This window comes from Leptodactylus fuscus, chromosome 5 (genome assembly GCF_031893055.1).
Source record: "Leptodactylus fuscus isolate aLepFus1 chromosome 5, aLepFus1.hap2, whole genome shotgun sequence".
Taxonomy (NCBI): Eukaryota; Metazoa; Chordata; class Amphibia; order Anura; family Leptodactylidae; genus Leptodactylus; species Leptodactylus fuscus.
This window is the reverse complement of record NC_134269.1, coordinates 138029168-138046002: the sequence shown is the minus strand read 5'-3', so window position 1 is coordinate 138046002 and position 16835 is coordinate 138029168. Positions and strand designations below refer to the sequence as shown.

The following is a 16835-nucleotide window of genomic DNA, read 5'->3' as shown; positions in this document are numbered from 1 at the left end:
CTTAAGACCCAAACTAGTCTGCTGCCTCAAAGGGTTAAAAGCAAAAAATCTTAAGGGGGTATTTTCAATTTCAGCCAGACACGACTGAGATGGGACTATGTGGCTTCTTTATCTGTCCACCTTCTCAGGAGTAATTGGTAACCGCTGATCTCTGCTCTTTTATACTTTTTCTATAACTCCCATAGAGGTAAATAGGAGTTGATGTTGCTCGCAACACTATTTCAGTAGTTCCATAACTTCCTGAGTTCCGGACATGGCACAGCTCAGTGTGGTACTGTGCTTCAGGAACTCTCATTTACCTTAATGGGAGCAATGGAAACCGTGTAGGACAGCAGTGTTCATTTACCTCAGGAACGTCATTTCTGAGGTGTAGATGGGAAGAAACCTTTAAGCCATCTTTAAAACTATACTCTTCTCTGAGTCTCTCTCTTACATGTTTTAGGACTTGAGCGGTCTTTAATCTAAGCATTGTTTGTGTAGATGTACCCTAGTGTCGCATGTAGTTGGTACGTAGCCCAGTCACAAACATATCCGCTTGGTTTCTCAATCTACATATAGGGAATGTTTCTAATAGGCATTACAAACCGTATCCCTTGCAGGGCCATTTTACATATTGTGGTCCTGTAAGTGGTCTTGGAACTTCCTACATAAAGTGCTGGCTTTTAGTGTATATATATATATATATATATATATATATATATATATTGTTTTAATTTGTCTTTTATTCATTTTTTTTTTTTTTTAAAGATCAAGCGTCTAAAGAGCAAGGAAGTCAACAAACTGAAAGTGCTCCAGTCCCTGTAAATATGGTGCAGCCTCAAATGAATGTTGTGCAGCAGCCAATTGCTGCACCCCCTCAACCAATGAATATGTTTCCCTATCCAGTGGGTGTCCATCCCCCTTTGGTGAACATCCAGCACAATCCATATAATCTCCACCCACCACTTCCTATTCATCTCCACCCAGCACTACCTCTAGTTCAGGTGTCTGCACCATCAAGTGTACCTCAGGGATTACCGCCACCCCCACCACCGCCTCCTCCATCCCAGCAAATCAATTACATTACGCCACAGCAAGATGGAAAACCACTGCAGGTATCTTGTATTTTTCTGTATGTTGTAAGCAACTTTGATTCATTTGCTATTTTATGACATAATCGTTCAGTTTTGAGCCATACTGGGATATTAACGGTCAGGTTAGCAGATGCTAAAAGTGTAACGTTGACCATACACATATACTGTAATATGTATCCTAACCTGCTTAGACCTACCTGACCTATGGCTCCCTGTTTCACCATTTGTATTCTTCTGGGTGCAGAGGAGTTGGAGGCGGTTTCCTTATAGGTATAATGGAGGCAGAAAGTCTGCAGAGGAAACCTATGTGGACTTTGTGAAAAGCGCTTCGAGAAAAAAATGCATTTCTTTTGTGGTTATTCCTACAGTGCTTTATCACTGTGGGCCTCTACATAGGGCATTCGCCCTTAAAGACAACCTTTCACCAATTCCATGTCTAAGCATCCGATTATAATAAACGATTCCAGCACAGTTGAGTTATGGTCAGAGCCCAGAATTACACTCCTTGCCTGACAGTACTGATTGTTTGGGAATGGTAGGGGCTAGAGAAAGATATTCAACTGTGTAACATAGTAGTGACCATGGATCATCTTGACATAACAAATAGTTATGCCCACTTTGGATTACCATTTAAGCAGTCCATTGATCTGTCGTAAACAGTCTATACTGTTAATAGTTCACAATGAGCAGTGCAATGCTTGTACCCAATTATTGGAAAATTACTAGGGCCATGTAAAGTGGTGTACTGGACATAAACTTCAAATGGCTGTCCGATACGGTACGCCTGTGAAACCTGCTTACAATCTTTAGTGTTGGCATTCTACAAAGAAACTACAGTATATGTATCCATTAGGGTGTGTTCTTTTTTTTTTTTTTTTTTTTTTAAGTTTTTCCTAGTGCAATTCAAGGGGAATTATGGTGGCTTCAGAAATGGGCAAAAATATTCATTGGTCTGTTTCCTTAGGCATTGACAGTGCTACGAACTGCTATACTACTAACTGATAACTAAGTTTTTTGTTTTTTTGTTTATTTTTTTTATTATATAAAGCAGGGTCATCCTGGTGCTGCCTATGTAAGTAATAATATAAGTGCACCACTCTTGCCTGCTCCAGCAGCAGTCCAAGGAACCCTTGGGGTCGTTCTAGGACCAAATTCTGGCAGTGTGGCAACAACAGGTCACAGCAAAAATCTTCATACTTTTGTTAAATCTGCTACTCGAAAGGAGAGTGTGACAGTGGAAGCTAGTGCAGATAGCTCCAAAAAGGAAAAGGTAACCATAGTTGTGTTCTGTATGAAACCTTGTATCAACAATCACTTTTAGCTTTTTTTTCCCTCCACCTCACACCCTTTACCACGATATGTAATTACTGTCACATTAAAGTAAAATTAAGGATTCCATTTGAGAGCAATGAGTAACATTTCGGCCCAATTAATGGCCTTCGTCAGATTCAGTTGCAACTGAGTGTGACAAAGGCCTTTAATTGGGCAGAAACGTTACTTATTGCTCTGCACAAAGTTTTAGTAGACTCCTTTGAAGTAGAATCCTTAATTTTACTATAAAATGGATTAGGATCTTATTTCCACTCCCTGCAACAGCGTGCATTTTACACTTGACCGATACTCTCACAGTAAGGTCTGCTAGGCACACAGGTTTGGTTCAAGAGATATGGACTGAATGTTGGCTATTAGAGATGAGCGAGTAGTATTCGATCGAATATGGAATAACATTATAGTCTATGGGAAAAAACAGGAATGTTCCGGTTTCCATCGAAACCAAAGTTCAACACATTGGATCCTCCAAGTTCCGGAAGTAGCAGGACGAGGAGCACGAGGAGGTTTTTGCATTGAATTCAATGGAATTTTCCCGCGTGGTATTCGACCGATACGAGTATTCGATCGAATATTCGTATTCGATCAAATACTACTCACTCATCTCTATTGGCTATGTGTCTGGGATTGAACCCTGGACCTGGACTCCCTGCAATAATAGTCATCTATGATGCTGAAGGTTCAGACTTCTGTCTGAGAAATCTCCTGGACCAAATCTGTCTGTGTGAAGCTGGTCTAATAAATGCATAGAAATCTTTGCTGCCGAGCCCCACGACTGGATTGTACATTGAGTATACATGTTAAGAATGTTCAGTAAGTCTGTGATACAATGTGTTTATTGATCAGAATGCTTTGCCAATTAGATGTGTTTAATGACTTCTCTTTTTAATTATAGAAAATCCAAATTCAGGAGAGGGCAGCACAAGAAGTTAAAGTTGCCATAAAACAATACTATCAAAATAAAGATATCACAAAGGATGAATATAAAGAGATAGTGAAAAAGGCTGTAGACAAGGTATGACTGCCCAGTGACTGCTTAAATGTCTGTGAAATCTCTACTGTAGGTTAGATTAGACAGAGCAGTGTGAATATGCACGAGGGACCCATATTCTCCTGACAGCTAGGACCACACATTAGATCTTTATAATATATCCAGAGCTACACACTTTGGCCTTTTTTGGAGGCTGATTTTGAGGCGGATTCCTGACCAAAAAAAACTCTGTGTGAACTCAGCCTTAATAAATTTGTTCTCAGTTTCACTCCAGTTCTCAATAGTGGCATCATCCTTCCTTTAATAAGGAACAAGTCTTTCACTTTTTTTCTTTTTGCTTTGTATGTTATCCACTTATGTGATGCTGTATTGATGCCTCATGGGAGTTATAGTAGTGTGAAGAAAAATTGCTCTGCCTCATGGTAAACAGCTACAGTCTATATTCTCCTAAATAATCTAAGACTATATGGCTAAAGATGCGGAGCTGTGAGTTCATGCATTATAGCTGTGTGACGGGAGCTGTCTCCTCAACAGTAGTTAGTGACAGAGGCTAGAGATTGGGGGAGATGTATATCACATTGCTTCTTTAAAAGCTGGATTCTTTTTCTTTTCTAGGTTTGTCATAGTAAAAGTGGAGAAGTTGATTCAGCTAAAGTGGCAAATCTTGTAAAGGCTTACGTGGATAAATATAAACACTCTCGCAAAAAGGGGACTGATGACAAACTGTGAACAGCAGGCAATCACTGGATTGACATCGGCAGACTAAGGACTGCTACACTAAACTGTCCAAGTGCAATTTCAGTGTCTCCACAATGGTCACGACTGTGATTGGACCTGGGTTTTGATAAATAATTTTTCATCATAGAAACCTTTTGATTTAGAACTTTTTTGTTTTTTTTTCCTCTACCCTTACCCGAAAAGACTTTAATGGATTTTTGTTTTTATTAGGGTGAACATATGAATAATAATGTACAGAGTTTTGACCTTCTCAATGATGTGTGTAATATTAGAGATGTTAATCTCAATACTTGGCTATCAGCTGGTTATTGTGTGTACAGTCCATGTAATCTGTTGGTTAAAAAGTCTGATCATAAGAATCTTTGATTGTGTTTTTCTTCTAATACTAGTAAGATGTTTTTCTTGGCTCCTTTCTAGTCTAACTGGACACGCTGGTCTTTAAGTGTACCCAATGTATGCAGGTGTCTGTATCTTGATATAGAATCTGTCTGAGAAATAAACTTTCAGAATAACAATATGCCTACTGCAAAATATTATGTCCAACAAATATATATATTTTTAAGATGGACATGATCTATGGAAACACCAAATAAATAAATATGCTGCTTGTTTGGGTTGTCTTTTTTAGTGAATTTTTATGTGCTTGGACGATTATGCAGAAATCTCCATTTTTAGATACTGTGTCACAGATGGTAGCTTCTGCCTATTTACAACAAGAAAAATAAAACAACTGTTGTAAAGAAGATCTGCAGGCGCTCTTAACATGTCTGGTTTTGTCAGTGCCCCATGAATATAAAATCATAAAAGTCATAAAATTCAAAATATAAAAAAAAATTTTTTAAATGCCCAATTCTAGAGCAATTTTTCCTTATTAAGGGAGCCTTCACACAGAGTTTACGCTCCACTCATTCAGACATGTAAACACATGTCAAAGTGACCGCTGTAAAACACAATCCCATAGACTTCAATGTGTGTCGGTCTTACGCGCGCTACACATTGAAATCAGTGGGTTTAAAAGCCTCCAATTGATTTCAATGTGTAGCGCGCGGAAGACCGGCACACATTGAAGTCTATGGGATTGTGTTTTACAGCGGTCAGTTTGACACATGTTTACGTGTCCGAATGAGCGGAGCGTAAACTCCGTGTGAAGGCTCCCTTAAAGCTTTTCATTTCTCCTCCTGGAAACGTATGAATATGTTGTGAGTGACCATAATGTGGCCTAATGTCGTCTATATGGTCAAAACAAATGGCTAAGGATGTATTCTTTCTAAGAACGCTGCCTTCATACTTTATAGAGGTATAATGGAGGTTTGGGTAATTTATCAGATAAGTTTGCAATTTTACAGAAGCGCAAAAAAGCAGAAACCCCAAACAGCAGCTTTTTTTTTTTGTTAGCCTATGTGGGGTTGATGGAGGTTTGTGGGTCCACTTATTATCTGCAACAGTAGCTTTCCTGATGCCTACCTTAAACTACGGTTGAATAATTTTGCATACAAACTTAAATCTTTTTTTTTTTTTCTCAAGGTTTCAGGGCCAGTTGATCTTTTTTCTTTTAAAAAAAAAAATAAAAACAAATCTATGAGATAGTACAGTGAGAAGAAGTTGGATATGTTTGGTGCAGGCTTCCCCATCCAATCATCTAACTATAGTGAAGAAAGAATGATGGCTCATAGTAAGAGGAGAAAAAATTCATTGTTCTGAGGCCGGGTGCCCCCTTAAGTTATACTCCTTGTCCTAGATAACCCTTTTAAATGTCATGCCTGATTCTGTTGGCACAGGTAGAAATCTGTAGCTCTGGTCGTGATTTATAAATGTTGGAAAACTTTGAGTTTCAGTGCACTTGTATCAACAAACTGAACCATCGTTAAAGTTTAAATTTTTTTTTTTTGTTTCTTCCGCCTCTCCCAAACCTATTTAGCAGTCACCACTTTGTTAAAGAGCACACTACTTTGATATACCTCATAACTTTTATGTATGTCACTTTTATACATGTGGGGGAATGTATAAGCTGTGTGTATATATGGGTACACAACATATTTAGCGTTTACAATGGAAAGGATGCCAGGAATGACCCCATCAATCGTAGAAGCTATTTGGAAAATAAGGCATTTGGTGTTCCCAATGTCTATACATCACTTTTCAGCATGTGCTCTGCATTCAAACAAGGAAAACTGAAAGTGTGCCAGGTAAACTGCTCTGAGTTCCCTCCAGATGCCTTTCTAGCCTGCTCCAGACTACCTGTACGGTAATATCGTACAGATGGGCCCCCCATCTGAAAGGGATGCATCGATAGGCAACAGGTTGGACTGTGGACATCAGTCTTTCAGGTGTATTCACCGATTGAAAGACTGGTTCTGGAGGAAAGTCTAATCCTCTTTTCAAGACTCAGAAGGCGACGATTCCATACCCGTAGTACTCCTGACTGGAAGGGATGCATATGCCATAAAGTCCAAGGGACTGCATCGGTTGAGGCTGATATGAGGCCTAGGACTTTATGTTCTGATGGACACCAGACCTGTTCTGAGAAGATACTGAACAACTCTGATTATTTTTTCTCTCCTTGTCAAAGGTAAAGAAATTTATAGGTGGACTGAGTCCAGGATGAACTTCCGTGTGGAAGGGATCACCTCTGACTTCTCCCAGTTTATTAGCCAGCCTAGATGTTGGAGAAAAGACATAGTTGTCTGCAGGTGCTGGAGCAGGATGGTTTCTGACTGGGCTTTCCCCCCTACGCCCAACAGCAGCACAACTGGGGTATTCCTGCCCCTATGAGCTGTTAGGACAGGTGGAATTTTTAATTACCTAACAGCTTTGACCCCTATAAGAGGCCGGAAGACCTGCTCCTCCCTTGTGTTTTTTTCTGTCCTGTGGGACAGGACAGGTGGTCAAGGGGGGGAGCAGGGGTTCTGACCTCTCATAGGGGCCTGCTTCTCTCCCCCCTCTTTTCCGGTTACCTGACAGTGGAAGACCTTTTTTTAATTTTTCATCCTTCTTGCTGACTTTCGTTCTCCTCCCACTGGGGGAGTCCTCCGGGTTGCGCGTACGCTGCTCGCGTCTGCTGCGCTGGAGTCCGGATCTTCCCTGTGTAGGGGGGAACTTCCGGACCTAGGAACCTTTCTCTAGGTCCCGGGTCTGCCGGCATGGGCGTCCGCCGCCCATGCGCAGTAGCGTGAGTCGCGCGGCGGCCCCAACCTCTAGAAACGAGCGGATTTTTACTTTAAGGTGGTCCGGGGGGGTCTCTCTCTCCTCCCAAGAGGACTTGAGTCCTAGAAGATTGGGGGGGCCCCCATTAGCCGCATTTGTGCTTATTTGGCCCTAAACAAACAGAAGGGGTGTTTCCTCCAGAAGCTCCTTCCCCCTGGCCTTTATATTTCCCCTCTGCCCACCATTCAATGCTTGTCGCTCCGGTTACAAGTAGCACGGAGAAGCTCTTGCAGTGATTCGTGTCCGGGGGGGGGGGGCAATTTTGTTTAGTGCTGTGTTTAGTGTTTGTTTAGGAGGAGTGCTGTGAGGAGTGTTTAGTGCTCCTCTGTTATCCCTCCACGGAGGAAGGCAATGACAAAGAGGAAGCACCTTGCGTGTGCCACCTGCAAGATTCCGCTTCCTGATGACTCCCAGTACCGTTTTTGTCGGGGATGTAGAGCCCCCTCCTCTGAGGCGACCCCCATGCGAGAGATGGTATCCTGGGTGAAGGGATTTGTCCAGGATTCCATGAGTAGAATGGAAACGACCGTCTCTCACCTGGCCAAGACACCGCGCCTGGAACCGTGCGAGTTGTCCCTTCCACCCTTGGAGAACCTACGCCTCAGAGATGTGGAGTCTTCGGAGGATGATTCTGAGGATGAGAAAGAGATCTTCCCCATGGAGAAGATGTCTAGGGTGTTCAAGACACTCAGGATCAGAGACCAGGATGGTGGAGAAGGCTCAAGCCGCAGATCCCGCACCTTTAAACCTTCATCGGAGATGCTCCGCCTGATGGAAGGAGCGTGGCGGCGCCCAGAGAAACCTTTCGCCCCTTCCAGACGGTTTAAGGCTTTATTTCCCATCTCTGAAGGCCAGTTAAAATCGTGGGGTCCCCCGCCCAAGGTAGATGTGGCAGTGGCAAAGTTATCCAGACGCACGGTCCTCCCGACTGAAGACGGGTCGAGCCTGAGGGATCCTATGGATCGACAGGTGGAAGGATCCCTGAGACAAATTTATTCGGCCTCCTCTGCCCAAGCCTCTCTTGGCATTGTTGCCAATGAAGTAGTCACTGGCTTGGGGGCAGAGCTCTCGTCTCTCGCCAAGGATATCAACTCCGGAGTGGATCGGGATGACCTCCTGGCGGCGATGTCAGACATCACCTTGCTGGTGGATCACCTGAGGCCACCCACTTCCAGACCAGATTGGCCGCCAAATCTATGGCATTATCCACTGCCGCTCATCGGCCCCTGTGGCTGAAGCCCTGGAGAGCTGACTTCACCTCCAAGAACAGCCTATGCAGCCTCCCCTTTGAACCCGGCCGACTGTTCGGAAAGGAGCATCATGGAGGGATTGGCCGACTCCAAGAGCAAAAATCTACTGCAGCCCTTTGTAGGACAGAGCTCCTCCTGATGGGGAGCCTCTAGAAGAGGATCCAGAGGCGGTCCGGCAGAGGAAGAGGTCGGGGCTCCTCTCGTGGGCGTAAGCGTGCCTCCTTCTAATTTCCCCACCTCTTCCTCCCCCCTCCCCATCCCCCCCCCCTTCCCTGTGGTGGGCGGTCGTCTTTCCTGGCGCCAAAAGATTCGGGACCCCTGGGTCATCCAGACGATCCAGGAGGGTTATAAAATCAATTAAATCAATTTTATTTCCCAGCCGCCAGAGAAGATGGTAAGAACCCGCCCTCTTCAGGGCTCCAAACAACTTCATCTGGAGAAGTCGATTCAAGAGTACGTGGACAAGGCCACGCTGGAGGTGGTACCCTGCGCAGATCAAGGCACAGGCGTCTATTCTCCAGTCTTCTTGGTCCCCAAGTCATCAGGCGAGTGGCACATGATCATCGATCTCAGATACCTGAATCACTTCATCCGCAAAGTGCGCTTCCGCATGGAAACCATCAGGTCAGTGCTGCCATTTCTACAGCCTGGAGATAACTTCGTCACTCTGGACCTGAAAGTTCCTAAGGATTGCCGTATACATAGAAGGGAAAGAGGCGCACTTCCAGTTTGCAGCCCTCCCGTTCGGCATATCCTCTGCCCCCCACACCTTCACAAAGGTCATAGCTCCGGTCGCTAATGCCCTGCGACTTCAAGGCATATTCATAGTCTCGTATCTGGACGACTGGCTCCTCAAGCTCATTCAAAGGAGGTTCTTACCACGCAGGTGCAGACCGTTGTAGCTCTACTAAACAAGTTGGGGTGGCTGGTAAACTGGCAGAAGTCAGTGGTGGTGCCATCAACTCAAGTTCAGTTCCTGGGACTTATTCTAGACTCTCAACATGACGATCTCTCTACCCTCTCGCAAAAGGAAGATTGCTCGGGCGGTGCATCACTTATCTACTACACGGAGGTTCACCGTCAGGACGGCCATGAAGGTCCTAGGATTGATGTCCGCCACCATAGAAGCAGTTCCTTGGGCCCTATGGCATATGCGCCCACTACAGAACGAGATCTTGAGAGTCTGGAACCACAGTCCTACAGGATTACAGAAGCCTATCCAGTTAACCATCAGCACCTGGCAAACTCTGCCCTGGTGGACCCATCTGCGAGATGGGAAGTCCTCGGTCCAGCCCGCCTGGACCCTGTTGACTACAGATGCCTCCCTCACAGGCTGGGGAGCTCATCTGTGGGAGACCCCGGTACAAGGTACGTGGAATCAGCGGGAGAGGACGCGCTCATCCAACTGGCGCAAGCTTACCGCAGTTCATCGAGAGATCCTCTCGTCAAACTGTTCCTTAGGGGGGCTGCCAGGCTCCGCCCCCAGGTATGGCCCCCCGTCCCAAGGTGGGACCTGGATGCGGTTCTACAAGGGCTCTGTGCGCCCCCCTTCGAACCCTTATCTGAAGTGGACTGGAAGTACCTAGCATTCAAAGTGACTTTCCTGCTGGCAATAACCTCCGCTAAGAGGGTTGGCGAACTACAGGCCCTAGCGGCCTCCGAACCCTTCATAACCTTCTTTCCAGACAGGGTGCAGCTGAGGTTCATCCCAGGATTCTTGCCAAAGGTACCCACATTTCAGAATACCAATCGGGTAATTGCCTTGCCGGCCTTCTTTCCTTCGCCTACTTCGGAGCAGGAGGAGAAGCTACACACACTGGATCTGGTAAGAGCACTACGTATTTACCTAGACCGTACAGCACCGTTCCGAAGATAGAGAATCTTCTAGTCAATGTGTTTGGCCACAATAGAGGCTCTAAAGCATCAAAGGCAACCCTGTCAAGATGGATCAGAAAAGCCATTAGTTGTTCCCTACGGGCCCAAGATCTTCCTGTTCCAGAGTTTTTACGAACCCATGCCACCCGAGCAGTGGCGACATCATGGGCAGAGACACGGTTCCTCTCTTTAGAGCAAATATGTGCAGCTCCTGGAGCTCACAGCTGACTTTTGCCAAACATTACAGACTGGACTGGCGTACGGCCGATGCTACAGCATTTGGGCACTCCGTCTTGGCATCAGCCTGCCAGGATGACCCGCCCTAGGGGAAACAATACTTGCTAAATCCCCAGTTGTGCTGCTGTTGGGCGTAGGGGGAAAGAAAGATTATGAATGATAATCTGTTTTCCCTTAGCCCAAACAGCAGCACAAGGCTCCCTCCCTAGGAGGTACTGTTGTACAGATTTTCTATATGTGTGTACCACTTTTGTAATTGCTCTCTGTATGCCATACTTGATACTAACACAAGAGAGGAGCAGGTCTTCTGGCCTCTTATAGGGGTCAAAGCTGTTAGGTAATTAAAAATTCCACCTGTCCTAACAGCTCATAGGGGCAGAAATACCCCAGTTGTGCTGCTGTTTGGGCTAAGGGAAAACAGATTATCATTCATAATCTTTCTTTCATTAGCTATTTGTCCAAATATGGCACTATGAACAAACCTTGAAGTCTGAGCACGGCTGTTACTGGAGCCACCACATTGGTAAAGGTGTAGGAAGCCGAGTAAATGCCTGTTAAATATATTACAATATTCATGGCATACATGTGGTTAACGCTGTAGTCTGCTGACTTCATGGTACATGGGTGCGGTTAGGGTACACCATTTTAGAGTTGTCCTTATAAAACAAGATGATGGAGGACAACACGCCCACTCATGAACATAAATGAGTGAGACACACGTCTGTTGTGGCAATCATCCATGGGGGATCTACGGCAGGTCTACCTGCTATTTCTTCTCTGTCATACTGGACAAGATGTCATGACAATCCCAGAGTTCCATCAAACATGAACCAAGCTGTAACTCTACAAGATGTCCAGATGAATAAACCTAACTATGAGCTCTGATGATTGGTGTAAGCTAATGAGATATTGACTGGGATTTTTATTATTCTGGAAATTCTCTGTGTTCCTGGGTTTCCTTGAAGACATTAATAAATAGAAGGCGCTTAGTCCTCTCTTTTAAGGCTTCTCTACCCGATTACAGATTTCACCGAATATTGTATATTTTACAATGCCGAAGGGCAGAGCCGCAAACTGGATATGGCTCCTGTGGTCGGTAATTGATACAGCAATTCTCAACTACCTTCTGTGAGGAGGATAACTAGAACATGTAAGTACATATTCTTTAGGTCGGGAGTGACAAGAACACCGCCTTGCTGAAGAAAGGATGTGACCAACTTCAAGGTCTCCATTCGGAAACAATTTTTCCTTATGAAGATATTTAGATATATTAGGATTATAATCATAGACTATATTGGTACCAGGAGTAGACACCCAATCCTTATACAGAGGGGAGGACTTTATCTAAGGCCCCTTTGTCCAGGTATTCCAGAATGTCATTTTCCAGTGTAACCTGCTTCAGTACAGGAAGAGTGGGTTGCGATGAATCTGTCTTAAGGCGGGCAAAGAAAATGGGCTGCGTTACATATAAGACCCAAGGATCTGCTCCTGTCAGAAGGTGAGAAAATGGGAGAGGCAGAAACTGGTTAGTGGTTGCGATCCAACAAGGGCAGGCACATTCAGGCCATAATAGCCACTGACAGAGCGCAGCAGAGAGAGAAATAAGAAAGCGTTGGGAGTTGATAAAAAAAAAAACTCCCAAGGAAAAGAAAGAAATGAACAGCTGAAGAGGAGAAAACTAAAAAGTAAGTAGTTAACCCTCAAAACCCTTTTTGGAAAAAAAAAACAGGAGGACAAAAGAGCCTTCATCTACCAGTTTCACCATATAGGACAGAAAAAAAACACAAGGGAAGGGAGGTCTCTTTTACCCTCTTATAGGGGTGTTGTCTTGCAATTGTGCTAATTAAAAATATCACATGTCCTACCAGCACAGAGGGGCAGAAATACCCTCGTATTGTGCTGCTGCTAGGAGGTAAGCCAAAGCCCCACATAGTAAAAACACTGATTTGGCCCCTGCATTTTCCAGTACCTACAAAGAGGATGTGATTCTAGTTAATCCCGTATTGCAGAAAAATATCTAGAGCAGAAATACCAAAAAATTCTGCAGACTTTCTTTGAAAAGAACTGCAGGAAATACCGCATTCCATTTCTAGCTCTGTGTTTTCCACTGCACCCTGCTACGTGGGGCCTTAGCCTCAATGAGTTTTGTCTGGAAAGTATCACAGTTTTCAGGTATTTAGTAAAGACTATCTTCTACCCTGTGAGAATAGGTCTGAACAAAAGCATGGGTTGCACATTTATATCAAAGAAACACAACATCAAAGTCTGGGCTTAGGTAGAAGTCACCAAAGCAGATATCGGGTACATCTAGAAGAGGTGGAAAACTTGCGTAACTCATGTTACAGTACAGACTAAAGATAGCTTAACAAAATTTTAATTTCCTGGAGACAGGGTAAACAAATGGGTTAGACTTCCTAGGTATAATTAAAAGAGACGTTTTAATGAGCAATGATTAACAACCAATTGTAGTCCATCTCTAAAAGCAGGAGGAAACCTGCGACACTTGTACTGTGTGCAGGAATAGACAAAGCATATATTAAGGAGAAGTTGTGTTGCCTTCAGACTCCAGAATATCAAAATTTCAAGATGCAAATTTTAGTCTTTCCTGGTCATTCTCCAGTGGGATTGTGCTCCTGCAAACCGCAGGGAGGAGAGCTGGAGAAACCGCTTTGGATGAACACCAACATTGTAAATCTTCTTACTATAGACAGTATTAGCAGCTGGTTTTCTGGAAACAATCAGACTCTGGATCACTTTATAAATAAAATAAGAATGAAATAGGTTTTGGCCTCTGGTTGCTGGTTTACCATCTTCTTCAGAAAGTTGTAGCTAAATCGAAATGGTGGGAATATATCAAACAGCTTTTTTTTTTTTTTTTCTTCTTCTTCTTCTTTCAACTTACTGAACACCTCTGGCTAATGGAGGATTCAGATGTGATAAGAGAATAAAATCTTCCTAGTTATTATTGTCTTGTCATCATGGGATATGTCCGCCATAATGGATTTTTACTTACTCAGATGAAGGTGTGTGACTGAGGCAGTCTATATCACTTGAACGTGTCTGGCCATGATAAAGGGATTGACTTCCGCCCATCTCATCATTTTGGTCTCCCTAGTAAGCACACAACTACTGGTTTCTCCATCTGCTTATAAAATATACAGGGAGTAGGGCGTCTACTGACACTGGTTGAGAGACTAATGTGCAATCTTATGGACACTTACATACAAGAACAGGTCAGACTCAGAGTCTGATTCTATATATTTTTCTTTATTATAAGGAATTATAATTGTGTTTATACATTTCAGTTTTCAGATACAGTTTTTGAAGCCAAAACCAGCAATGAATCAGAGAATGGAGCATAAGAGGACATGTACTATTACTTCTCTCCAATCCACTCTTGGGTTTGGCTTAAAAACTGCATCTGAGAATCTGACTGTCAGCACATCCCTTGGTGCGCTAGAAGGGGCTTATACAGTCAGATTTTCTAAAAGGGCATGTGTTTATCATTGACTACTGATATAAAAAATAAATAAAAATCAGTTATTGACTAAAAGGGGCAAAACACATGGACCCACCTACAGAAGCCGAACCCATTTGTGTGCTGTCTGGCCCCACAAAGAATAAGTGTGACAATAGAGAAATCTGCTGCAAACTCATTTTCTGCAACAAATTTTCCACTACATTTTGAAAATCCCATCCACATGGACTGTACTGTAAATAGCTGAAAACCTCTGGTGTCTGAACACGTGCCAGACCATACACAGTGGTAGGCATTCCCAGTACTATAGAAGTACCACATACCGTAAAATTAAGCAGCACATACTATTGCCATCTTTCCTTTTCCTCTTTGAGACAGTCCATATAAGGGGGACAGTACCTTTCATACATTGACAACATCCAAAGAAAGTGGACATTAGCATACCACATACCTTCTACAGTGTAAGGCTAGCTGCACACAACTGGTTCACCCATGAAATTTAATCTGTGTGTTACTGGATTTACCATGGTGGGACTCCTAGCAGTACAGTTACAGTTACCTCTCACTTACCGTATTTTTTGGACTATAAGACGCACTTTTTTTCCCAAAAAAATTGGGGGTAAAAGAAGCGTCTTATAGTCCGAATGTGGCGCCTGGCATCCGCTGTAATAGAGAGGCGGATGCCGGCGAGGTATAGACGCTGGCACAGGTGCCGGGGCCTGCGACATCGCTGCGCTCCTCTGCCCTGCATGAAGCCAGCAGCGGGAGGAGTGATGCTATTCCGCTCCTCCGTCCCCCCCGCCGCTGGCTTCATGCAGGGCAGAGGAGCGTAGCGATGTCTCAGGCCCCGGCACCTGTGCCAGCGTCTATCCCTCGCCGGCATCTGCCTCTCTAGTACAGCGGATGCCGGGTCTGTATTGGCGGCACCTTCTCCCCCGGGGCCGGTCCCCACCGGCACCATATCTGTAAAGTTGCAGGCCGGCTCCTGCGCGGCGATATCGCAAGAGCCGATCTGTTCTGGTGACAGCCGGGAGCCTAATGAGGCTCCCAGGCCTGTCACTGCTATATTAGTATTGCGGCTGGGTCTATGACCAGCCGTAATACTAATATACAGAATGTCCCATAGACGGCAATACAGTTGTATTGCCGTCTATGGGACTTGCAATCAAGTGACCGCAGGTTCAAGCCCCCGGGGGGGAATAAAATAGTTTAAAAAAAAAAAAAAAGCTTTAAAAATATATAATAAAAAAATGAAATAAATAAAAGTTCTAAATCACTCCTTTCCCTAGAATATATATATAAAAGTAGAAAATCATATGTCAAACACATACACATTAGGTATCCCTGTGTCCGAAAATGCCCGATCTACTAATAGTTTTCCTGTACAGTGAATGTCAAAATCACAATTGCTAAACCGCCGGGTTTTTTTTTTTTTTTCAATACAAGGTGATCTAAGCAATAGATATTCCCCAAAATGGTATAACTAAAAAGTACATCTGGCCCCGCAAAAAAAAAAAAAAAAAAAAACACTCTATGCGTCCCCATACAGCTGCAGGGTCACCTGTCAAATTTTTTTTCCCCTATTTTCCTCCTCTAAAACCTAGGTGCGTCTTATAGTCCGAAAAATACGGTACATACTGTGCCATACTGTAATTTGTACAGGACAGTATGTCGCTGGGAGGTAAGGGCTCCGAGTGTCATAGATAACTAGGATGGTAGGAGTCCCACACTCAGCATAAATTTAAAGCTGATAAATCTGGCTAACACCCTGACCGATAACCCCTTTAATTCACACGGAGGCTGAGGCCCCACATAGACGATACACAGCTTTTTTTGTTGCAGATTTTGTTGCATTTTATTTTATTTTTTTTGAGCCAAAGAATAGCTACAAAAGGAATGGGAAACATAGGAAGTTCTTATACTTCTATCTACTGTTCAACCCACTCCTGGCTTTGGCTAAAAAAAGCTGCGTTTCCGCAATGTTGGGCTTTTGCTTGAAGGTTTTTTTTTGCCAATATGGTCTAATTTTACCCCAACATCCACCATAATAGTATGGCAGACACCAGGACTTTACATTTGGTGCATGGTCAGGATGCCACACTTTTCCCATACCAAATCCTGCGGCAGAATGTCCTATAATTTTACAGTATGGACAGTAATGCTTCTAAACTTTGCAACAAAGTTGCATTTCATTTGCCTGTAGCGGTTTTCTCTTCAGTCCGTGGAACAAATATATAGTTAAAAGAATGAAACTGAACCTCAGACTTGATTTGAACTACAGAAGGCTATAAAAACAAAAATTCAACAACTTTTAAGTTACAATACCAATATACTTAATAATAGCTTTTAGAAACGTCATCATGATGAACAGGCCGAGTACAGTGCAGTCTGATGATCCTCCATACTATATACTGTAGGCTACATATGAGCAGATTTGTGCTGTGAAACACGGACTGTATGTCAGCCTTCTATCTCAGGCGGAATACTGGCCAGGGACACAATCCAAGCAACATTGTCATCGATCATGCTAGGAATCTCTCCCTCTAACCCCTCCCCCTTCCTGAACTAGTGTCCAGTGCTGTAATCATTTTTTTGGGGAAGCAGGGGCTCCTATAATCAAATATCACTATGATGTGGAGTATTGGTCCAGGAAATAAGGT

General features: G+C 43.8%; 1 protein-coding gene across 2 annotated transcripts in view; it reads left to right on the top strand.

The window, feature by feature from the left end:
• Positions 1-4742, top strand: part of SCAF11 (SR-related CTD associated factor 11) — a 45075-nt gene extending 40333 nt beyond the window's left edge. For both annotated transcript variants that reach the window (XM_075274316.1, XM_075274315.1), the window contains exons 12-15: positions 748-1094; positions 2122-2343; positions 3298-3417; positions 4009-4742. In XM_075274316.1, coding sequence (XP_075130417.1) covers positions 748-1094; positions 2122-2343; positions 3298-3417; positions 4009-4122 — 803 coding nt within the window. In that variant the 3' untranslated portion in view covers positions 4123-4742. The remainder of the gene's footprint in view (positions 1-747; positions 1095-2121; positions 2344-3297; positions 3418-4008) is intronic.
• Positions 4743-16835: the final 12093 nt, after the last annotated feature.